The sequence below is a fragment of the Lepidochelys olivacea genome (assembly GCF_965140295.1).
Source record: "Lepidochelys olivacea isolate rLepOli2 genome assembly, chromosome: 2".
NCBI lineage: Eukaryota > Metazoa > Chordata > Testudines > Cheloniidae > Lepidochelys > Lepidochelys olivacea.
Genome location: NC_140412.1, coordinates 146129046 through 146154656, shown reverse-complemented (window position 1 = coordinate 146154656; position 25611 = coordinate 146129046). Strand labels below are relative to the sequence as shown.

At 44.7% G+C, this 25611-nt stretch overlaps 1 protein-coding gene and 1 long non-coding RNA gene across 2 annotated transcripts in view; one reads left to right on the top strand and one right to left on the bottom strand.

The window, feature by feature from the left end:
• LOC311516534 overlaps positions 1 to 10826 on the bottom strand; it is a 29935-nt gene extending 19109 nt beyond the window's left edge. Inside the window, exon 1 of the long non-coding RNA XR_014710434.1 lies at positions 10693 to 10826. This is a non-coding gene — a long non-coding RNA (uncharacterized lncRNA). The remainder of the gene's footprint in view (positions 1 to 10692) is intronic.
• UBE2QL1 (ubiquitin conjugating enzyme E2 QL1) overlaps positions 9209 to 25611 on the top strand; it is a 42823-nt gene continuing 26420 nt past the window's right edge. Inside the window, exon 1 of the mRNA XM_084620693.1 lies at positions 9209 to 11988. Coding sequence (XP_084476819.1) covers positions 11167 to 11988 — 822 coding nt within the window. The 5' untranslated portion in view covers positions 9209 to 11166. The remainder of the gene's footprint in view (positions 11989 to 25611) is intronic.

Here is a 25611-nt window from a genome sequence, read left to right as displayed (position 1 = left end):
GATCGCAGGCCCTGGTTCTCATGGGGGACCTCAATCACTCCAATATCTGCTGGAAGAGCAATATAGCAGTACACAGACAATCCAGGAAGTTTTTGGAAAGTGTAGGGGACAATTTCCTGGTGTAAGTGCTGGAGGAACCAATTAGGGCCAGAGCTCTTCCTGACCTGCTGCTCACAAAGAGGGAAGAATTAGTAGGGGAAGCAAAAGTGGATGGGAACCTGGGAGGCAGTGACCATGAGATGGTCGAGTTCAGGATCCTGACAAAAGGAAGAAAGGAGAGCAGCAGAATACGGACCCTGGACTTCAGAAAAACAGACTTTGACTCCCTCAGGGAACTGATGGGCAGGATCCCCTGGGAAAATAACATGAAGGGGAAGGGAGTCCAGAAGAGCTAGCTGTATTTTAAAGAATCCTTATTGAGGTTGCAGGAACCAACCATCCCAATGTATAGAAAGAATAGTAAATATGGCAGGCGACGAGCTTGGCTTAACAGTGAAATCCTTGCTGATCTTAAACACAAAAAAGAAGGTTACAAGAAGTGGAAGATTGGACGAATGACCAGGGAGGAGCATAAAAATATTGCTCAGGCATGCAGGAGCGAAATCAGGAAGGCCAAATCCCACTTGGAGTTGCAGCTAGCAAGGGATGTTAAGAGTAACAAGAAGGGTTTCTTCAGATATGTAACAACAGGAAGAAGGTCAAGGAAATTGTGGGCCCCTTACTGAATGAGGGAGGCAACCTAGTGACAGAGATGTGGAAAAAGCTAATGTATTCAATGCTTTTTTTGCCTCTGTCTTCACAAACAAGGTCAGCTCCCAGACTACTGCAATGGGCAGTACCTTATGGGGAGGAGGTGACCAGCCCTCTGTGGAGAAGGAAGTGGTTCAGGACTATTTAGAAAAGCTGGAAAAGCACAAGTCCATGGGGCCGGATGCACTGCATCCGAGGGTGCTAAAGGAGTTGGCAGATGTGACTGCAGAGCCATTCGCCATTATCTGTGAAAACTTACAGCGATTGGGGGAGGTCCCGGATGACTGGAAAAAGGTTAATGTAGTGCCCATCTTTAAAAAAGGGAAGAAGGAGGATCCAGGGAACTAAAGGCCAGTCAGCCTCACTTCAGTCCCTGGAAAAATCATGAGCAGGTCCTCAAGGAATTAATTTTGAAGCACTTCAAGGAGAGGAAAGTGATCAGGAACAGTCAGCATGGATTTACCAATAGTGAGTCATGCCTGACTAACCTAATTGCTTTCTATGCTGAGATAACTGGCTCTGTGGATGATGGAAAGTCCTTGACTTTAGCAAAGCTTTTGATATAGTCTCCCACAGTATTCTTGCCAGCAAGTTAAAGAAGTATGGGCTGGATGAATGGACTATAAGGTGGACAGAAAGCTGGCTAGATCGTCGGGCTTAATTGGTAGTGATCAACGGCTCCATGTCTAGTTGGCAGCCAGTATCAAGTGGAGTGTCCCAAGGGTTGGTCCTGGAGCCGGTTTTGTTCAATATCTTCATAAATGATCTGGAGGATGGGATAGAGTGCACCCTCAGCAAGTTTGCAGATGACACTAAACTGGGAGGAGTGGTAGATATGCTCGAAGGTAGGGGTAGGATACAGAGGGACATAGACAAATTAGAGGATTGGGCCAAAAGAAATCTGATGAGGTTCAACAAGGACAAGTGCAAAGTCCTGCACTTAGGACGGAAGAATCCCATGCACAGCTACAGACTAGGGACCGAATGGCTAGGCAGCAGTTCTGCAGAAAAGGACCTAGGGGTTACAGTGGAAGAGAAGCTGGATATGAGTCAACAGTGTGCCCTTGTTGCCAAGAAGGCTAATGGCATTTGGGGCTGTATAAATAGGGGCATTGCCAGCAGATCAAGGGATGTAATCGTTCCCCTCCATTTGACATTGGTGAGGCCTCATCTGGAGTACTGTGTCCAGTTTTGGGCCCCACACTACAAGAAGGATGTGGAAAAATAGGAAAGAGTACAACGGAGGGCAACAAATATGATTAGGGGACTGGAACACATGATTTATGAGGAGAGGCTGAGGGAACTGGGATTGTTTAGTCTGCGGAAGAGAAGAATGAGGGGGGATTTGATAGCTGCTTTCAACTACCTGAAAGGGGGTTCCAAAGAGGATGGATCTAGACTGTTCTTAGTGGTAGCAGATGACAGAACAAGGAGTAATGGTCTCAAGTTGCAGTGTTGGATCATATTAAAGAAGTTCTGTATTAAAATCACAAATGAGTTTGATTCCCCATAGTTTAAATTCCAGGGTATTACTAATTAAGAGGTCTCTCGGGTTTTAGTACTGTTTCTCTCCCTCTATGTGTGAAACTTGCAAGCTGCTAATTGCGTTAGTACATTCTAAGACAGAGTCTGTTCTCAAAGCAATTCACACAGAGAGACTCAAAGCAATACTCTGTAACAACAGAAACAGCACCCAGAGACTCCCCGCCCTTTTGTTGTATTAACAATTATGATTAAAATAGAGATAGAGGATGTATGTGGATGGATGCTTGGTTTGGATAATAACTGAATGATCAGGGAGGTGCCAGCCTAAGAATCCAGTGTCCATCATCTGAAGAAGGCGTCAAGTAGAAATAATCAGACGACCCCCGGAGGGCAGACTGGAATCCACCCAACAGCCTCAAGAATGGGAGAACCAAAGAACAAGATAACATATAGCAGCACGGAGCCGTCAGGAATGTGCTATCTGCTGATTGATTCAGTAACAGCATGATGAAGCAATTCCCATAGACTGGCATAGGAAGAAATTCCTATAAAAATGGACTCTAGAAAGTGAGAACTTTGGGGTCTGATTCTGCAAACCAACTTCCAGGAGCATCAGATGAGCATCTGACAAGGCCCTGCTCCCTCCTCATTTCCAGGCCACCTGGCCAGTGGCTTGGCATGAGCAACTCTAAGGCTGGTAACTATGATAACAACCTTGCAGAACCTGTGTGTGTGTGTGTGTGTATGAATGAATGTGTGAATAAATATGAGATTGAATGGAATGTTATAGCTATAACTAACTGCTTACTAGGATTCTTTCTGTATTCACAATAAATGTGGTATTTTGCCTTTTCCCCTTTAATAAGATCCTGCTGGTTTTTATTTTATTGGTATAACAGCAGTGGGGGAGGTTTAGGTTGGATATTAGGAAAAACTTTTTCACTAGGAGGGTGGTGAAGCACTGGAATGGGTTACCAAGGGAGGTGGTGGAATCTCCTTCCTTAGCGGTTTTTAAGGCCAGGCTTCACAAAGCCCTGGCTGGGATGATTTAGTTGGGGATTGGTCCTGCTTTGAGCAGAGGGTTGGACTAGATGACCTCCTGAGGTCCCTTCCAACCCTGATATTCTATGATTCTAAAGGACTAGCACACAGAGAAAAGCCTGAAGCGGAATAGCTCAGTCCATCCAACACATCCTCGGATGCCCCTGATTTATTGTTTTCCTTTGTTTGGACTCTAACACCCCAGAAGGAATAGACCTACTAGTGTGCCTTGGTTTGAGGACTAAGGCGCCACCATACTGGATCTGCGAGGGGCAACACCCAACCATCAGGGACACACAGTGGGGTAGTCAGAGCCTCGCAGGCCACAAGGGGGTGCCACCCAGATAACCGAGTTACAAGGAACATTTTGTTCTGTCAGTAAACTTATCATAAAAAATTTAATGCATATTGCATAAAAGATAAAGCAGTCACCTTTGTCTAGCTTGTCCTCGTCCGTCTCTCCACGAATGCAAGTTGACACCACATCATTCCATTTTGTTGCGAGCACATTCTTTCCATTTCTGGCCAAAGAATTTTGTCATGGGATCGGCCCAGCACATTTTTGGTCTGCCCAACAGTTGCTTGTGGTCTGTGGGACTCCAGTCACTGATGCAGGTTTTCCACTTATTGTCTTCCTTTGGTCTACATGACCCACCCATCTCCGCTTTGCGTTGTACATCACCTGCATTACATTGGTCACTTCTGTATGCCTTCTGATCTCATTAGGTATGTGATCATGGAGTGATATCTTACACATTTGCCTTTCCATTGCTCTCTGGGTGACAGTGAATTTTTCTTCCTCCACTTTTGTTGTTGACCAGCTTTCCACTCTGTATATCATTGCTGGCAGAACAGTGGAATTAAACAGTTCTCTCCTTTTCTTCACGGGAGTTCATCATCCATTTGAGACATCTTTATTTTGTTGAAACTTGTATACCTCACCTTTCTCCTCCTACTGCATTACCCTTCGAATGAGTTGAGTCTGTTCAGTTGCTGTCCCAGATAAATATATTTGTCGACCTCCTCGATTACTTTCCCATTTATAGTGATGATTTCTGCTGCACAATGCTCATTCTGCATCCACTTCAACATGTTCACTTCCAACCCTATATCATGCAAAAGTGTTTGCAGTTGCTGCAATTTGTTTTCCAGTTCTGCTGTGCCCTTTGCCAATATTACCCAGTCATCAGCAAAGAGAAGATGTGTTACCATCAGTTCTGATTTCTTTTTCCCAGTTCAATTTCTTAAACAGTGATTCCAGTATTGCTGCAAATAGCTTTGGTGAGATTGAGGGCTTGGCTACACTTATATTTTATAGCGCTCTAACTTGCTGGCTCAGGGGTTTGAAAAATCACCCCCCTGAGCGCAGCAAGTCAGAGTGCTTTAAAGCGCTAGTGTAAACAGGCTCCGAGTGCTGGGAGCCGTGCTCCCAGTGCTCAGAGCTTAATCCCCTTGTGGAGGTGGATTACCAGGAGCGCTGGGAGAGCTCTCTCCCAGGGCCCGCACGCAACCACACTCATACTTCAAAGCGCTGCCCCAGGAGCGCTCCTGCAACAGCGCTTTCAAGTTTCCAGTGTAGCCATGCCCTGTGTCACCTTGTCTGAATCCTCTACGTATAACAATAATGCAGGGGACATTGAATAATGTTATCTCTGTCAAACAATTGCAGATAATTTCTTTCAGCAGGTCAATTTACCTTGGGTCGATTCAGATTTCATTGAGTGTGTTGAGACAGCGTTAGTCTCCACTGAGTCAAATGCTTTTTTGCAGTCGACAAATGCAATACACAATGTGGGGAGGGTTAGCTCAGTGGTTTGAGCATTGGCCGGCTAAATCCAGGGTTGTCAGTTCAGTTCTTGAGGGGGCCATTTAGGGATCTGGGGCAAAAATGGGGATTGGTCCTGCTTTGAGCAGGGGGTTAGACTAGATGACCTCCTGAGGTCCCTTCCAACCCTGATATTCTATGATTTCTTGCATTTTTCGATGAGCTGCCGAGCTGAGTAAATGTGATCAATTGTTGAATACCCTGAGCAGAAACCAGTTTGTTCTCTGCTATTGTGAATTCAAGATCCTTCTTAACCTGATTGAGTATGACGTGGGTGAAGTCCTTATACACTTGTGAGAGGAGTGTGATCAGATGGTAGTTGCTCAATTCTTCTGAATCGCCTTTCTTCATCAATAGTATTGTTTTCGATTTCTTCCATGCATCTGGAATATGCTTGTTATTGATGGAGATGGTGAACCATTGTGCCAAAGCTTTGAAGAGAGTCTCTTCTCCTGCTTCGAGGTATTCTGGCCAAATAGCATCCACTCCCGGGCTCTTCCCTCTCTTTATGTTATGAACTGCGTATTCAATTTCTTCCCACATAATGTCGGGAACTTCTTCTGTAGCCTGCTGCAGCAGTGTATGCTGGACATTGACATGCGAGGAGTAGAGATCATTGTAGAATTTTGTACATATTTCCTTCATCTTGCTCCTTTCCAATGTCCTTTGACCTTTTTAATCTTTCAGCTCTGTGGGATAACATGTTTCAGCCTAACATCTTTTTCTACCTTCTTCAGATGCTTGTTCTTTCCAACCGCCTCTTTCAATTTTTTCTTTCTAAAGTCTTCAGGGTCTTCTTTGATCTTCACGCAAATTTCTTTGCACAGTGTTCTGTATTCTTCACCCATTTTTCCTTCTAATTTCATGCGCATCCTCCTCGCCACCAGATTCAGTTTCCTCAGTGATCCTCTGCTTGCGTCCCAGTGTTTTCAATGTCTTTGCCTTCTTAGCTGGTGAGATTATCTGAGAGAGAAACTCTCCATAGTCCTCATCAATGTCCTTGTTGACATTATACTCGAGGTCCATTTCACTCACTTCCTATGCAAATGCTTCTTTGTTGAAGTGCCATTTTTGCTTCGGTTTCTGGCTTCTCTTGACTCATCTTTGTAGGCATTGTCAACGCATAGTTTTGAGCCCAACATAGGATGGTCTGAGCCTTGCACATAAGTCATTCTCGTATTGTAGCTACATCGTTGAAGATTTTTCTTGTATCCATCAATATATAATCAGTCTGATTCAGTGTGACTCCACCTGGGCTTTTCCATGTCCAATGCAGTTGTTCTTTTTGAGATATTCTGTTCATTATGTGGAGATGGTTTGCCTCTGTGAATGCAATCAGACGTATGCCACGATCATTTCTTACACCTTTATTGAATTTTCCCATGTACTTTTCATTCTCACTCTCCTTTCCACCTATTATTGCACTGCAGTCCCCTTGAATGATTGTATAGGTGGACCCTTTCTGCATTGCCTCCTCTAGCTTTTTGTAGAAATGTTCCATTTCTTTGTCTTCCGCTTGCTGCATGGGAGCATACACCTGAATCATTTTAATCATTCTCCTTCACTTTATCTGAACCATGGGAACTGCAGTACCACACAATAAATAGATGTTATTTATTCAAGAGACCAGAAATTACCAAGTGCCCAGATTCAGAGGGTTATATAGTACAAGTATATTTTTCATACTGTTTGGTTGTTTACCAATTTGTTCATGCCATAATTAGAAATAAGCAATCCCTGACTGCAATTTGGCAGGGTGGTATATTCATGTGTCAGGGTGTGATCTCACTTCCCATTGAAATCAATGGAAATGTTGCCATTGACTTCAATAGCAGCATAGCCAGGATCCCATCCTTTACTCAGACAAGTACGGCTGTTCTTATGCGAGAAGTTCCCTGGGCTAAATTCTCAGGTGTTTAGCCAAAGCTCACTGAATTCATAGACTCATGGATTCCAAGGCCAGAAGGGATCACTGTGATCACTTAGTCTGACCTCCTTTATAACACAGGCCATAGAATTTTACCTTGCATCAAGCCCAATAATTGGTGGTAAGATAGAGTATCTCTTAGGAGGGTGATGAGAAGATCTTAGAGGAGCTGGAAAAGACCTCTTTGCCCATAACAGGGATTGTGATTGACCTTTATTGTGGCTGAGTGGAGGAAGTACAGGAATTCAAGAGGATGGAGTTTGCATTCAGTGTGAACTAGGGTGTGGAGATTGGCAGCAGTCAAGGTGGCCAACAGGGATGTGGTTGGCAATTGGCAAGAATCAGTGTATAGTATGTTGCCATTTGGCACCTGCCATTACTAACAGGATAGTAGAGTGCTCTGTGTACTCCACAAACTCTTTATCCAGTTGTGGACTCATTTCAGTGTATTTGTTATGAAATTTGAACCCCTCATTGAGCTGGGTCCCAGCTATTTTCAGGCTTGCTTACACTAGGCAAATTTGACAAAAATTCCTCAGACACTAACACTAGTGTCAGCTACACCAGCAACTTTGAGAGCCTTAATGTAGACAGGACAAAGGCTGCAGCCAATGTTTTAAGTATCAAAAGTAAATTACATCTTTGTTTTGAGCAGTGTTAGCGGACACAGTGGTTAAAATGCTGGCAAATGCCAAAAAAAAATTATCTATACTAGCAGCCGGATTCTCCTACCCACTGTGTCTACTTTGAGTTGCTCAAGTGTACAAAATGGACTGATATTGGCCATAAATGGCCATCAGAGAACTCCTCTTGTGCAAGTGAAATCTCTGCCTCCTATGTCAGCTCTGTCCTTCTGTCCCATCCCCACACAAAAAACCTCCCTTCCCCTAGCATAGCTGAAAGGAGGGAATGTGTTAGGGAACAAAGAGACAGAGCAGAGCTCCACTTTGCATGATCCTCCACTACTATAAGGTCAACTAGGCTATTTACATCAGTGGCATGATATAAAAAGATGTCTAAAAGGTCTGAAACTGACTATCTTTGTCTAAGCTTCAAGAAAGGCAACCAGTAAACAAACAGCATAGATGTTTAAAATGATTAGAGTTTTAATAATCAAAGTGTCATTTATAACAGAGGTAAGGAACTTTGTTTTGTTTTAAATGATTTTAAAGTGATCAGTGTTCCTTTTGGACTCCATCCTATTTCCACTGAAGGCAAAACTCTCACTGACATCCAATGAAGTGAGCTGTAGCTCACGAAAGCTTATGCTCAAATAAATTGGTTAGTCTCTAAGGTGCCACAAGTACTCTTTTTCTTTTTGCGAATACAGCCTAACATGGCTGTTACTCTGAAACCTGACTTCACTGGATCACTGACTTCACCTGCAGGATAAGGCCTTTAATGATACCATAGCTGAGAAATCAATACAGATTGAATCCCTCTAATCCTGCACTCCCTGGTCCGCTAACATCCATGGTCCGGCATAGGTGACAACTCCGTGGGTGCTCCAGGGCTGGCGCCAAGCTCCCCCCTCAGTCCCCTCCCCCAGCGCTGCTTGCATACCGGCGGCCTCGCGCTTACCAACTCCTCCTCCTTCCTCCCAATGCCTCCAGAGTGCTGCGAACAGCTGATTTGTGGCATCCAAACTCCAAGAGGGAGGGGGAGGACCTGGGGACAGCAGCTGGGACCCTGGGCGAGGGGCCGGCAACTGAGACTTGGGGCCGGCATCAGAGTCCCCGGGTGGGGGGGGCCACACTGGGCGCAAAGCCTGGGGGTGATGCATCACCCCCTGCACCACCCCTATTTCCCGCACCTATGGAGACCCGCTGGCACTCTGCATTGACCTCCCGTGGTTCGGAAAATTCACTGATTCAGCATTGGTCAGGTCCCAGGATGCTGGACTAGAGAGGTTCAACCTGTATAATGCTACTGATTAATTATTTTTAGGATCTTGATATCTAAAAGCTCTCTAAAATTATGCCAAATAAAATTGTCATTAATTTGTTTCTTCTGTTTATATTAATTTGCATTTTACACTATATAAAATGAAAAAATGGTTATTGCAACTGGTCGTAACATGCTATATTGTCACATGCAGTATCACCTGACAAAACAAGTTACCGGTTAAATTAATAGCAAGGGGAAAAAAATAAGGATGAAAAGTAAAGGGTGTCTCCAAAATTCCTTACAGTTGTGTCAAGAAGCCGTTACTCAGATCAAAAAATACGGTTGCAGCTGATAACATACTATAATTTGCACATATCATTTAAGAAGCCTGCTAAGTTTCCTTCACATTGTTTCCAAAACGGCTTAAAGGAGTTCACAAATCCCTTCCCAATACAGGCCGTTCTTCCAAACCAGAGTGGAGGCCGGGGCCAGATTAACCTTTTGTGGGCCCATTCATGGAGGCAATGGAGCGTGGTGGGGGGAGTGAAGGGCCAGCCAGGGGCAATGGAGCATGGCAGGGGCAGCCCCCTCCGCCCAGCCCAGTGCGAGGGCACTATTCACAAACCAGCAGTTGCCAGACGCACAGTGGCCGACTAGCCCTGTGCTGCCAGCATGCCCTTTCCCCTCGGGGGGCAGGCCTATGTTGTCTTGGGGCGCAGTACAAGCGGAGCAGTCCAGGTCCCCTTCTGAGCATGGGCCCGGCTCCATGGCACCATTGTAAACCTGGCACTGGTGGAGGCCTCCCCAGGGCACACCAAAGGGCAGAGGACATCTAATACTGTAACAGATTTATTCCTTCATCAGGTACTGACTTGACATAGATTTTATAGAATATAATACCAACAGGGACACACACACTAGCTATTACTATGTGTTCACTGGTGAATAGCTATAATTATTCTTCAGCCTTTGCCTTTCTTCCTCCCCATCTGAAAGTGTTTCTCTCTTCCCTTTTCAGTCTTTGAAGGGGAAAGCAACTGTATGGATCCAGCACCCAGCGATCACGTTTCTGATACGGTGGGTTGTCTTCTCTCTGTGCACAGTCACAAGCCCATGGGGCCACATTAGCCTTGGCGTTTGGGGGGAGCAGGTGGGCTGAGAAATCTGTTCATGTTGAGGGGATGAAGGGGCGCCCATCCCCAACTCCCCACCATTATTAAAGAAACATTTTAATTCTCCTCCAGCCAGTGGCTCCTGCCCCCGTGCGAGTAACAGCCTGGCCCCTCCCCAGGGTCCCGCCTCCTCCTCCGCACGCACAGCAACAGACTGAGCGGCCTCTGCAATGTCAGCTCCGCAGAAGCGGAGAACCTGCAGAAACAAGGCAGGGCGGCCGTGGTGCGGGGGCAGCTCCCCCCAAAGCGCTCTCTCCCCCTGTGCCAGGAGAAGGTAAACGGAGGGAAGGGCGAAGGGCGCCTTGGGCTGCGATCGGAGATTCCCCTGCCCCCCTCACCCGCCTTCTCGCTGTATTACTCCGTCAGCCCAAACTAGCCCCGTCGGCTGCGGCACACGCAGCGCCCGGAGCCTGGCTGTAGCGGATTCCACAACAAAGAGCCGGGGCCAGGAGCTGTCCGGCTGCCGCTGCTGAGAGGGAAACGGGGAGGCAGAGGGGGATACTCAGGAGCCGAACAGATCCCACCGTCCGCAGGGAGAAACCTGCAGCCGACAGAATCGAGAGCGACATTAGCTCACCAGCTGGAGGAGGAGGGAAATCTGGTACCTGAGCAGGTCCAAGGCTAGCGAGGGAAGCGAAGGGGGGCGGCGGGGAAGAGGCAGCGAAGGGTAAATCCCGCGGGCAGAGCTCGTGGCGTGGCTTGGCTCGATATTAACTGCAGGTTAGTCGGGAAGCAGCCGGCCATCTGCAGGAGAAGCACCTCTCGGGGGGGAGGGGGCGGTGCGTGGAGAGGGTTTCCCCCCTTTCGAGGGGGGTTATGGCCATAGCAGTGGAGCTCTGGTGACTCCGGGAGCGGCGACAGTGCTGCAATGCTGCCAGCAGCAGCCCCGGTGAAAGGAGGCGTCTGAGCAGAAGCAGCATCGCCTCTCCCCATCGTCTTTCTGTCTCTCCCGCCCTCCCTGCTCCGGGCTCAGTCGTCTCCGTCGCCCTCACTCAAGCCGAGGAGCGCCCTGCTCTCTGCAGAGGGGCCACGCCGGGGCTCGCCAAGCAGCGGCTCCAACAGAAACCGCCAAACACAACATGGCCACTCTGCTCCGGAAAATCGGGCTCATCCGACTGCACAACAGGGACACGGAGGATCCCAAGCACCATCATCACCACCACCGCAGCAGCCAGCAGGGCTCCTCGCTCCGAGCCAAGGGCAGCCAGAAGAACAGCAGCAACAAGCAGCAAGGCAGCGCCGGCTGCAGCAGCAGCAGCAGCCCCAGCAAGGAGGGCAGCCCAGCGGGCAACAAGGCCAAGAAAGTGCTGGAGCTCTCCAAGCAGCCGCCGCAGCAGCCCGGCTCGGGGGGCCACAAGGAGAAGCCCCCGCACCACAGCGCCAAGGAGCCCGGCTCGGGTAAGGAGCCCAGGCCGCAGCTGCCGCCTGGGGGGAGCAGCAGCGGCCGGGCCGGCTCTGCCCCGCTGGTGCCGCCCCCGTCGGGCTCTGCCCCCGTGGCGCCCTCGGGCAGGCAGCAGCACTGCACGCAGGTGCGGAGCCGGCGGCTGATGAAGGAGCTGCAGGACATCGCCCGGCTGAGCGACCGCTTCATCTCTGTGGAGCTGGTGGACGAGAGCCTGTTCGACTGGAACGTGAAGCTGCACCAGGTGGACAAGGACTCGGTGCTGTGGCAGGACATGAAGGAGACCAACACCGAGTTCATCCTGCTCAACCTCACCTTCCCCGACAACTTCCCCTTCTCGCCGCCCTTCATGAGGGTGCTCAGCCCCCGCCTGGAGAACGGCTACGTGCTGGACGGCGGGGCCATCTGCATGGAGCTGCTCACCCCTCGCGGCTGGTCCAGCGCCTACACCGTGGAGGCGGTCATGAGGCAGTTCGCAGCCAGCCTGGTGAAGGGTCAGGTAAGGGGCTGAGGACCCGGGGTTCAGTGCCGTGTCAGCTGTTTCCTTACTTGCAGGGGTTTAAGCCCCAATTCCCGCACAGCCTGCTCTCTGGCCCTGACCTCCTGGGCCAATGGCTCCCTGTATGACCTTGGCCAGGTCAAGATACCAAGGTGATGGGTCACCTGTTCTCCCTGTTCCTCAGTGAAATGGGGATAATTACACTTCCCTGCTGCACAGGGGTGATAGGGTCAGTCATGTGGGTCAGGTGCTTGGAGAGCCTCTGGTTTCAGTTATATGCAACGGTAACAATGGGGGAAAGGGTGTGGAGAGGTCTGAAAGGAATGGTTTTATCTCCCCTTTTATATACTTTGTCCTGTAGCTGACATTATAATTTGCTAGCTGGGTAGTGAAAGATGCTGGAAGAGCCATCCCCAGCAGACAATCCCTTTGTGTTGAGCAAATTATCCTCCAGATTTCAGGTGTCATTTGTTCTATCTTGAACTAAAGCCTCCCTCCACTAGTCAGCCTAGACTTGCAGGCCTCCTACTTTACACAAGTATCACTGTATTAAGATACACTGCCTTGAACTGCTGCTTCCAGACTTTTTGTCTGGCTTCTTCCTGGCCTCCAAAGCACTGCACAGATAAATTACTGGATGGGATAGTGGGCAATTATTGGGACTCCCTCAGCACCTGGTTTTTGATAGCTCTAAACATAGGTTTGCCTCTTTGACAATAGTTACACTCAAGCTACAATTCTTGCCCAGTGCTGAGCTATCAACACTGTTGTGCAGCTTTAAATTTGTTGTCTAAAAAACTAATCAAATAATTGTTCACTATACATTAGGTTCATAATGGCTAGCCCTGGAAAAGATCTTTTGGATCCTCCAGCCAGAACAAAATATGTAGGTCCTCAACAGAGGATGTATTAGATATCAAACGATACTCCATTTGCTCTTAGCCAAGAAGAAATATTACTGTTGTGTTCCTTTTTCTCTTTCTCCCTTAGAACACCATTGGAAGTGAGATTTTGATGAATAAATATTTTTTGTGAGATCTGTAGCCAGTCCTTCTTTATGTTCATTACAATGGGCAAGTTGCCTGTGTCTATGTAAGGTGGTTTTCTGATCATTTAGTGTGTCCTTGAAATGTTGTCTTTCCACTTAGCCCACACACACAGGTCCATGTCCTCTAGTAATAGTAGACAATGGAAAATGGTGTTTTTTCCTTCGGACAAAGGTAAATAAATTCACTGGAATCTTTTGGGTGGATCTTTTGTTTAATAAATAATTATTGTTACAGATTTACTCACATTCATTAATGGGACTGCTTGTGTGAGTAACTGCTCATCAGTAGCTTCACAGACTGGCCCATAAAGGAGGTGTTTATTTAGATTACTTTACTTGAACCTTGCCTGACCCTTTTGGGAAAGACATTTCCACAGTCCTCACCTCCTCCTTCAGTTTGGCTTCTAGGTCTGCTACTCATTTATTCAATTAGTTCGTACTGTATGCCTTGTTTCACTTGAAGATGTCAATTTCCATAGGTCACCTTGGAATTCAAAGAAACATCTACCCATAAAAAAGAGGCTTACTTAATTTATAATAGATCTGTGGTATATTAAACCTCAGTAGGATCTGTTTTGTTATGTCCCATTATTTGTTTTTCATTCTTTTTACAGTGATCGTGTTTCTCATTGTATTTGAATAAGGATTGAGAAGTATTATGTTAAAATCTATCAAACCAGTTCTTAAACTATTGTAATATTTTTCTGTGGTTTGTTTCTACCCCTAAACTGAAAAGGGTCAAAACAGGTTTAATGGCATAATTTTGTTTTAAATATTTTGTTTATTCATAACATGGCTCAATATGAAACACTTTAAATAAAATACTTAGATTACTAATCAATTAAACATTAGTCTTGAACACACTGTAAAATTTCACAATCTTCTTTTAATCACCAAAAGGATTTCTGAAATAAAATTCTGTTTTTTGATTGCAAAGGAAGGATGGTTTCTTCAAAGCAAAGTTTTTCTTTTTTGTTGAAATAAACCTGTTCAAGCCAAAATTTATTATAGGTTTGCCAGCAGTTTGATCTTAGGTATTTAATATGAAAAAGTCCTGTATGTAAATTGGTGTGTATTTGTGAGATAAAGTAAAAATGGTCTCTTAAAATTATTGCCAATAATTTAATAGGCAAGTAGCCATAAAAGGGAAATTTGAAAGCCGTGTACTGTGCAATGCAAGTTAAAATATATATTAACAGTAATATAATATATACTTGTCAATTATAGCCTGATAATCTGTGATAGATTACTATCCTGTAATAGAAACCATGCACTGTGTAATGAGAGCCATATTTTTTGTAATCAGACTCATGTTATATAATCTTGATTCCATTGCATAAGTGCAACAGCTGAAAGTACAGACACTTTAGAATCCAAATTCCATTTTTATATTTTAAACATGATCTTCTCTTGACTATTAGTTTAATATCATAAAGTCATAAGAATATAAAATGTTGAAAATATATAACTACTGATCCTGCAAAAATATACATGGTTAATTCTTATCATGCTGCAAGTAGTCACATTGACTTCAGTGAAACTACCTGCACAAATAAGGATGATTCATGTCAGATTAATTAACTAATGCCTGTACAATGGTGTAGCGTATAAAACATTATGAAAATGCTAAATATCATTATTATTTAAATAAGGGTTTGAAAGAGTAAGCACCTTCTGTAGACTAGAAATGACAGTGCAAGAGTAAATGATAATTACTAGCCTACAGTTCCATTGACGGATTATGAAGCTATCATAAAATATGCCAGAATAATGCAGCATCAGAATTCCGCATTTGAATTCCAGCTTGGTAGTCACCATTAGCCTGTGCATTAACCCTTATATTGGGTGTTATCTTCAAGGGAATGTGATGCATGGAGCTCTTGTAGGGTCTGGCCCAATATGAGCTTAATTCTGTTCCTATGGAATTGAGTGGGAGTCTTTGACTTTAATGGAATGTGGATCTGGCTCAGAGAACAGTTACGGGATCAGGATCAAAAGTAGCACTTACATTGTTAAAAGAAGACTTAAGATAATAACAGGTTTCAGAGTAACAGCCGTGTTAGTCTGTATTCGCAAAAAGAAAAGGAGTACTTGTGGCACCTTAGAGACTAACCAATTTATTTGAGCATAAGCTTTCGTGAGCTACAGCTCACTTCATCGGATGCATATAATAACATATGTTAAATATTCTAACTATTAAGAATGTAGAGTATTTCACATGAAAGGTTTCTAAATATATATGCCCCAGTCCTGTAAGCAATTAGGCAAGTATGTATCTTTAATAAGACACCTTATGTGAGCAAAATTACTCAAGTGTGTGAATGCAGGATTGAGTTTTTAATATGCTTTCCACCGTTTGAGATGTTTGCCTACTTTTTTCACTTTTACCAGTTTGAACAATATAACTAGGCTGGTTAGTTTCATTTTTTGTTTCTAGTCAAGCCCACTTTTTGATATTTATGCACAATAATGCTGTTCTGTGTTAGTTTCCAACACTGTAGAGGGAATGCTTAAGTTTTGTGCTGAGCATAAAAATGCTTTTCAGTATATTTCTCGTATTAGGGTTTTGTCAAAAACAAAAACTAAGCAAGTGAACTCTAACCATTAAGCCAGACCTATCATGCTTGTTTATAACTTGCTCTAAAAATTTGCCATGGTTTAGAGTTTGCCATACAACATCTCACTGGGAAACATACATTTGTTTATTTTTATTATCTTTGTGTAAGTTGTTCCAGCTATTTATATATTTTAGGAGTGTCAAAAACAAAAAGGTTGTGTGTGTATAGGCCCTGATCCTGCACCATGGAAGCCAGTGAGAATTTTACTGTTAACTTTAGTGGGCACAGGATCAAGCCCTTGCTTTCGAAGACTCTAGTCCTGCCTAAATGTAAGCACCTGAGTAGTCCCTTTGAAGGACTGGAGCCTTCAGCTCTAGCACTGCTTTGGGATTTTGTTTTGTTTTGTTTTTATTTTGGAAAAAAATAAAAGATTTTTCTGGCCACAAAACTAACTAACTAAATGAAATAAAACAAGACAAGTAATTATTTTACTTGACTAGTTAGGAAAAAGAAATAGACAAGCTTTCTATAGGAAGTATTGTCCGTATCTCAAAGAACACACACGTAAAAATAACTTACTTAGTCAACAAGATTACTACCTTTACCAAATAAAAAAGGTCATGATACTGATATTTATAAAGCTATCTTTGAAAGCCTTTTTAGTTTGCATATTTAACACATGCTCTAAGTTCCATTAGATTACTGCACATGTACTATAGAGTATTTAGATTATATAATGTTGACTTTTTAGTATGCAAACTAATATTGACACAAGAGAAGAGTTATTAAAATGAATCATGTCATTGAGCTAAAATTGATCAGAATATTTCATACATTTGCAAGTTGGTCTTTCCTTTATATATTAAAAAAGCATAAAAAGACAGGGATGTTTATACAAAACATTTGTTGCAAATTAATATTAATAGCCTGATTAAAACTGTAAATTCCACAATGAAAGAAAATCAGATTTATGGACTTCCAGCTTTTTACATTGAGTTATAATAGTATATTTGATATGTAAAAGTAATAGGACCCAGTCTTTTTCCCATTGATGTCAATGGCAAAACTTCCATTAACCTCAGAAGGAGCGGAATTGAGTCCTTCTTTAAGCACAGTGGTGTGAGTTACTGGCATGAGACCAGTTCCATTGGGAGCTGAGGGTGCTTAGCACCTTGCAGGAGGTTCTCAATACCTCGAAGAACTGTGCCCATATTTTCTGCCTTAACTCTGGATCTCTCTTTTAAAAAGATTATTGGGCCAAGAACTGTACTTTAAGAAGGGTTATTATTATTATTTATTTATTATTATTGTTGTGTAATTGATTCCTGCTGTACTCATTGCTGACAGTTTGGTGAGCAAAGCCTAAGGACTTGTCTACAGTTAAAACATTGCAGTGGAACCACTGCAGTGCTTCACTGAAGATGTTACCTATGTTGACAGAAGGGGTTTTCCTGTTCGCATAGGTAAGCCACCTGTCTGATAGGCAGTAGCTACATCGACAGGAGAATTCTCCCATCAACCTAGTGTTGTTGTCTACACTGGGAGGTTAGGTCAGTTTAACTGCATCGCGCGGGCTGTGGATCAACCTGATTTCCTAGTGTAGACCAGGCCTAACTGCCTGCACCAGAGTTTGAATCCTGGCCCACTGAAATAAATGACAAAAATCCCATTGACTTTAGTGGGGTTGGGATTTCACTCAAAGAGTTAAGATAACTTTAGAAGAATACATTTGAATATCATCATCTGACACTGCATCAGGTCCTGGAGTGAATATCTTTTGTTGTCTTGGAGCACTCTTGACCCAGCAGAACCTTTTACATCTATGTGGCTAGCCTGAGGGAACTGCACATGTAACTTGTAGCAGATGAAGTGAAGTCCTTTTATTTTTCTTAAGTCTTTAGAAATTTGTAAATCATTCTAGAATAGTAAATACTGCCCTGACAATATTAAATGCTATTATTCACTGAATAAAGGAGATGGGAGTAGTGCCAGTCATATAACTGTAATAAAAAAGCAGAGTGTCTGCTGTAGCTCACATTTATTTAATATTAAGATGCATGATTGAAATCAGTGCATATCCCTTCAAACACTGTTGCTATCTTGTTACTTGCAAACAAGCATTCTTCAAAATTTATCCCAAAGCAGTTACTATTGCTGTAAAAGTAATTGAACCATTTTATTTGCAGTTTTGCAAACTGTGTAAACACTGTATCATAGAATCATAGAAACACAGAATATCAGGGTTGGAAGGGACCTCAGGAGGTCATCTAGTCCAACCCCCTGCTCAAAGCAGGACCGATCCCCAACTAAATCAACCCAGCCAGGGCTTTGTCAAGCCTGACCTTAAAAATATCTAAGGAAGGAGATTCCACCACCTCCCTAGGTAACGCATTCCAGTGTTTCACCACCCTCCTAGTGAAAAAGTTTTTCCTAATATACAACCTAAACCTCCCCCACTGCAACTTGAGACCATTACTCCTTGTTCTGTCATCAGCTACCTCAGAACAGTCGAGATCCATCCTCTTTGGAACCCCGTTTCAGGTAGTTGAAAGCAGCTATCAGGTCCCCCCCTCACTCTTCTCTTCCACAGACTAAATAACCCCAGTTCCCTCAGCCTCTCCTCATAAGTCATGTGTTCCAGTCCCCTAATCATTTTTGTTGCCCTCTGCTGGACTCTTTCCTATTTTTCCACATCCTTCTTGTAGTGTGGGGCCCAAAACTGGACACAGTACTCCAGATGAGGCCTCACCAATGTCGAATAGAGGGGAACGATCACGTCCCTCGATCTGCTGGCAATGCCCCTACATATACATCCCAAAATGCCATTGGCCTTCTGTAAATGATAATCAGATAAAATAATGAACATCCCTAAGGCTCAGCAAGAAATTTTTAAGTCCTTAGCACCTTGGTCCTTAGCACGTTCAACTAAACCAGAACACCTCCAGAAAAAAAGCATAACTTGTTTTCTTTAGTGAACTAATACAGTTTCAAGAGAATTTTTTCCTATTTGCTACATGTTAAAAAAAAGTTCTGTTTGAGAAGTCAAATGAAGCCATGCTGCTTCACAATATAATGCTTGAATCTGTTTTAGTAAAATGATGAAAGAAGTAGGGATGTCAATGTGAAAATAAGAAATCACAAATCACCATTTTATTTAAAAATGGCTGAAGTAGCAGGAAAGCATTACTTAATTGTTTCAGGACCCTGGATTGGATTAGTAATACTGGTGGGTTCTCCTGCCTTTAGTCACTTGTTTCATGTGTTCTCTATCTGGGTGAGGGGACAAAATAGTTTAAGATAATTACCAGCTAAATGGTAACCCTGCAGCTTGTGCCATTTGTAAAGCTTCCCTATTGTAAAGTATATATGTTTGTTTTTGTATCAAGTAGGACAAGTATGAGAATGCAGACCGGACCTAATGTCCGAAAAATAGGAAAAAAATAGCTGGGAGTGTTCTCACATGTTTAAGTATCTAGTGCTTGATTTAAGCTGATCAATCCAGGTTGTTGTTTTTTTTAATATATAACATTTTGTAATTCAGGTTATAATGTAAAGTGTACATTCAGGCATCTTCAAAAATAATTTGTTTCAACTGTCTATGGATTGTATACTAGAGTGTATACTATATAAATATACTGTATGCTATATAAATTAATTTGTTACTAATCTATTTTTCCATTTTTAAAAGTGCACCCATCACAGTTGACTCTGCATGTATGAAACTTAAAAACACAACAACATTAGTTAATATCATTTTATTAAAATGAGATTCAGTCACAGAATCCAGCTGTTAAACATAATCTAAATATCTCCCACCTTTACCCTCTGAAGCAAAAGCCTGAGCAAACAGATGGCCTTTTTGATAGACTGCACCTCTTTCAGATATGAACAGTGGAAATGAATTCCAGATCCATGAGCCTTCACTAACCTCCAAACATTCAATCTAAGGATTGTTTGCATGGACCCATCAGCTAATTTCCACTGCTGCAGTTATCCCTAGGAAGCTCGGTAGTCAGAGGCTTGGTCTACACTACAGAATTAGGTCAACGTAAGGCAATTTACATTGAGCTAACTCTGTAAGTGTCTACAGTACAATGTTGCTCCCACCAGTGTAAGTCGCCCACTACACAGGTTGACATAGTTAGGGTGACGCAGTATCTCTGTAGACACTGCGTTACTTACATTGCTTGCTGGCTATCAGCCCTGCGTGGGGCTCACAGCTTGGGCTGTTGGTATCCCATGATGGTGAGGATGCGCACCACTTCACAGGAGGCATAGTGTAGACATGAACCGCCACAGTAATTACTGTGGAAGATGTACATCGACCTAATGTAGGTGGACTTAATTTTGTAGTGTAGACAAGGCCTACGATAGCCAGAACCCAAACCACACAGAGCTTTATATGTTATATTTAGTATGTGATTGCTTTCTATTAATTGGTTATGCCTCCTGGGCTTACCACAGGTGAATGACTTCAGGCATGGGTGGTGAGGACAACTTTTGCTTTAGAACCATGACTGAGAGCCACATTTAGTAGTATGCAAGATGATAAGAAATGACAAAGGTAATAATCATTAAGTAGCAGGCATATCACTTGAAAGTATTTGAACTTTAAGCAAAAAAAATAAGGAATATTACTGAGGACTTGTCTTCACTACTAGGGTAAGTTGACCTAAGTTACGCTACTCCAGCTATGTGAAAAACATAGCTGGAATTGATGTCACTTAGGTCGACTTACTGCAGTGTTTTTACTGCGCTGCGTCGATGGGAGACACTCTCCAGTCTTACTCTTCTCAGCCCTGGTCTACACTATGAGTTTAGGTAGAACTTAGCAGCGTTAGATCTATTTAACCCTGCACATGTCCACACAACAAAGCCATTTTTGTCAACTTAAAGGGCTCTTAAAATCGATTTCTATACTCCTCCCCGACGAGGGGATTAGCGCTGAAATCAACATCGCTGGGTCAAATTTGGGTTAGTGTGGATGCAATTCGACGGTACTGGTCTCCGGGAGCTATCCCACAGTGTTCCATTGTGACCGCTCTGGACAGCACTCTCAACTCGGATACACCGGCCAGGTAGACAGGAAAAGTCCTGCGAACTTTTGAATTTCATTTCCTGTTTGGCCAGCATGGCAAGCTGATCAGCACAGGTGACTGTGCAGATCTCATCAGCAGAGGTGACCATGGAGTCTCAGAATCACAAAAGAGCTCCAGCATGGACCAAGTGGGAGGTACTGGATCTGATCACTGTATGGGGAGACGAATCCGTGCTATCAGAACTCTGTTCCAAAAGACGAAATGCCAAAATATTTGAAAAAATCTCCAAGGGCATGAAGGACAGAGGCTATCACAGGGACCTGCAGCAGTGCCATGTGAAACTTAAGGAGCCCAGGCAAGCCTACCAAAAAACCACAGAGGCAAACAACCGCTCGGAGTCAGAGCCCCAGACATGCCGCTTCTATGATGAGCTGCATGCAATTCGAGGGGTTGCCCCTACAACTACCCCACACCTGTACATGGACTCCTTCAAGGGAGTCTAATGCAACAGGGATGAGGATTTTGGGGACAAGGAAGATGATGAGGAGGGGGAGGTTGAAGATAGCACACACCAGGCAAGCAGAGAAACGGTTCTCCCCGACAGCCAGGAACTGTTTATCACCCTGGAGACAGTACCCTCCCAACCCGGGCTCCCGGACCTTGAAGGCACCTCTGGTGAGTGTACCTTTGTTAGTATAATACATGGCTTAAACGCAAGCATATTTTATGATTAATTTGCCCTGAAGACTTGGGATGCATTCGCGGCCAGTACAACTACTGGAAAAGTCTGTTAACGTGTCTGGGGATGGAGCAGAAATTCTCCAGGGACATCTCCATGAAGCTCTCCTGGAGGTACTCCCAAAGTCTTTGCAAAAGATTTCTGGGGAGGGCAGCCTTATTCCATCCTCCATGGTAGGACACTTTACCACAGCAGGCCAATAACACGTAGTCTGGAATCATTGCATAAGAAAGCATGGCAGAGTGTGGTCTTGGTGTTTGCTGGCATTCAAGCAACATCTGTTCTTTATCTCTCTGTGTTATCCTCAGGAGTGTGATATCATTCATGGTCACCTGGTTGAAATAGGGGAATTTTATTAAGGGGTCATTCAAAGGTGGCTGTTCCTGCTGGGCTGTTTGCCTGTGGCTGAAAAGAAATCATCCCCGCTGTTAGCCACGCGGTGGGGGGAGGGGTGAAGCGATCATTGCAGAGAATTGGGTGTGGGGTGGGGGGTGTTAGGTGGGTTTGTGCTGCACATTAACCCAAAAACATCAGCCCCTCCTTTTAAATGGCCAATGTGTCTTTTTCAATTTTACTTTCCCATTTTTTCCTCCCGCAGCTTCAAATGTTTCAATGCTGCCACTAGCATCTCCATCCCAGAGGCTAGCGCAGATAAGAAGGTGAAAAAAACACACTCGTGATTAAATGTTCTCTGAGCTCATGTAGTCCACCCAAACTGAAAGAGCCCAGCAGAATTCATGGAGGCAGACAATGGCAGAGTCCAGGAAAGCACAAAATGAACACGAGGACAGGAGGGACGCACGAGAGGACAGGTGGCGGCAGCATGATGAGAGGAGGCAGGATGCAATGCTGAGGCTACTGGAGGATCAAACACATATCTTCAGGTGTATGGTTGAGGTGCAGGAAAGGCACAGACTGCCACTGCCGCCCCTGTGTAACCAATCGCCCTCCTCCCCAAGTTCCATCGCCTCCTCACCCAGACGCCCAAGAACGCGGTGTGAGGGCCTCCAGGCACCCAACCACCCCACCGAGAGGACTGCCCAAGCAAAAGAAGGCTGGCATTCAATAAGTTTTGACGTGCAGTGTGGCCTTGTCCTTCCCTACTCCCCCACCCCTCCCAGGCTACCTTGGCAGTTATCCCCCTATTTGTGTGACAAATTAATAAAGAATGCACGAATTTGAAACAACAATGACTTTATTGCCTCTGCAAGCAGTGATCGAAGCGGGGAGAGGAGGGAGGTTGGCTTACAGGGAAGTAGAGTGAACCAAGGGGGAGGGTTTTCATCAAGGAGAAACAAACAGAACTGTCACACCGTAGCCTGGTCAGCCATGAAACTGGTATTCAAAGCTTCTCTGATGCACAGTGCGCCCTGCTGTGGTCTTCTAACCGCCCTGGTGTCTGGCTGCATGTAATCAGCAGCCAGGCAATTTGCCTCAACTTCCCACCCCGCCGTAAATGTCTCCCCCTTACTTTCACAGATATTGTGGAGCACACAGCAAGCAGTAATAACGATGGGAATATTGCTTTCGCTGAGGTCTAACTGAGTCAGTAAACTGTGCTTGTAAGCTTTTAAACGTCCAAATGTACATTCTACCACCATTCTGCATTTGCTCAGCCTGTAGTTGAACAGCTCCTGACTACTGTCCAGGCTGCCTGTGTATGGCTTCATGAGCCATGGCATTAAGGGGTAGGCTGGGTCCCCAAGGATACATATAGGCATTTCAACATCCCCAACAGTTATTTTCTGGTCTGGGAAGTAAATCCCTTGCTGCAGCTGTTCATACAGACCAGAGTTCCTGAAGATGCGAGCATTATGTATCTTTCCCGGCCATCCCACGTTGATGTTGGTGAAATGTCCCTTGTGCTCCACCAGTGCTTGCAGCACCACTGAAAAGTACCTCCGGCGGTTTACGTACTGGCTGCCTTGGTGGTCCGGTCTCATGATAGGGATATGGGTTCCGTCTATGGCCCCACCACAGTTAGGGAATCCCATTGCAGCAAAGCCATCCACTATGACCTGCACATTTCCCAGAGTCACTACCCTTGATAGCAGCAGCTCAGTGATTGTGTTGGCTACTTGGATCACATCAGCCCCCACAGTATATTTGCCCACTCCAAATTGATTCCCGACTGACCGGTAGCTGTCTGGCGTTGCAAGCTTCCAGAGGGCTATCGCCACTCGCTTGTGAACTGTGAGGGCTGCTCTCATCTTGGTATTCTTGCACTTCAGGGCAGGGGAAAGCAAGTCACAATGTTCTATGAAAGTGCCCTTACTCATGTGAAAGTTTCACAGCCACTGGCAGTCATCCCAGACCTGCAACATTATGTGGTCCCACCAGTCTGTGCTTGTTTCCCGGGCCCAGAATCGGTGTTCCATGGCATGAGCCTGCCCCATTGCACCAGGATGGCCAAATTGCTGGGGCCCGTGCTTTGAGAGAAGTCTGTGACCATGTCCTCATCACTCTCATGACTGCGCTGCCATCGCCTCCTTGCCTGCTTTTGCAGGTTCTGGTTCTGCATGTACTGCATGATAATGTGCAAGGTGTTTACAATGCTTGCAACTGCTGCGGTGATCTGAGCGGGCTCCATGCTTGCCTGTGTATGGTGTCTGCAGGATAGCAGAGGTGCAGGGGAAGCGGTGGTTGGATGACCAGTTTTGCAGACCTACTGCACCGTCTGCTGCCAGGACACAACAGCTGAGTGGGCTGCACGCTTGCTGTGTGATGGTGAGACAAGAGCAGCCGAGCAGAGTTGCAGTGGAATCGGCCCCACGAGACCACCAGAAGAGCAGGAGAGCAGAGTGCCAGTGGAAGCGGTGGATGACGACGGTCATATAGAGGACCTGCAAGGTGGATTCATAGCATCAGGAGAGCAGGAGAGCAGAATGGCAGCAAAAGCAGTGGATGACGACGAAGGTTAGCGTCCTACTGCACCGTCTGCTGAAAGCAGTGTGGCGTCCACATGGAAAAAAGGCGCGAAATGATTGTCTGCCATTGTTTTCAGGGAGGGAGGGGTAACTGACGACATGTACCCAAAACCACCCGTGACAATGTTTTTGCCCCATCCAGGCATTGGGAGCTTAACCCAGAATTCCAATGGGCGACAGACACTGCGGGAACTGTGGGATAGTGGGGGGAGGGATAGCTCAGTGGTTTGAGCATTGGCCTGCTAAACCCAGGGTTGTGAGTTCAATCCTTGAGGGGGCCATTTAGGGATCTGGGGCAGAAATTGGGGATTGGTCCTGCCATTTGAGCAGGGGGTTGTCCCTTCCAACCCTGATAGTCTATGATTCTATAGCTATCCACAGTGCAATGCTCCGAAAGGCAATGCTAGCCTTGGTACTGTGGACGCACTCCACCGACTTAATGCGCTTGGTGCATTAGTGTGGGGACACACACAATTGACTGTATAAAATTGCTTTCTAAAAAATTGACTTCTATAAATTCAACCTAATTTCATAGTATAGACATACCCTCAGAGAGCTAGAGTACCGGGGTCAACCGGAGAGCACTCTGCCATCGATTTTGCAAGTCTTCGTTAGTCCCCTGCTGCATTGATTGCAGCAGCGTTGATCTCCCCGTGATGAAGGCAAGCCCTTCGATACATGAAGAAAATCAGGTAGCAATCTGAGAGCTATCTTAGACTATAATTTATGAAGCTTGGATTTTAAACTTCATCTTTTATTTGCACCATTGAGATGCTGGAAAATGATGTATGAGCTGAAAAAACAACATTGTTCATGTGCATTGTGCTGCTGTCCTAAGTATAGAGTGTATTGTTATGCAAATTTATTCTGTGGAGTGGGAGTGGAGACACAGGGATTCCAACTCACTGAGATAGGAAGATGTCTTAGTTCTTTTAAACAGCAGGGAGAAAATAATCTTCACTTTATCCCTTCAAAGTATACACAGGGAAACTATTCTAAAGATTTTTAAAATATTCTATAGTAGTACCATATTGTTAAAAATAATGATTGAATTAGTGAAATCATTAAAATTGAGAAAAATTACTGTTTTTAAAACATACTTTCCTGGCACATAGAACTAATTCTCCCTTGCAGTACTTGGCTGATACCCTGAATAGACGAGTTCTTAAGAAACACCTGCTTTGATCACAACTGATTAGATGCAATTTTATATGAAGAGCCTGAATCACCCAAGTGGTTCCCATTTACTTTAGTCGGGCTGCTCACTTGAGTGAGTTGTGTAGGATTTGCCTTTTTTTGTTAAATATTGTAA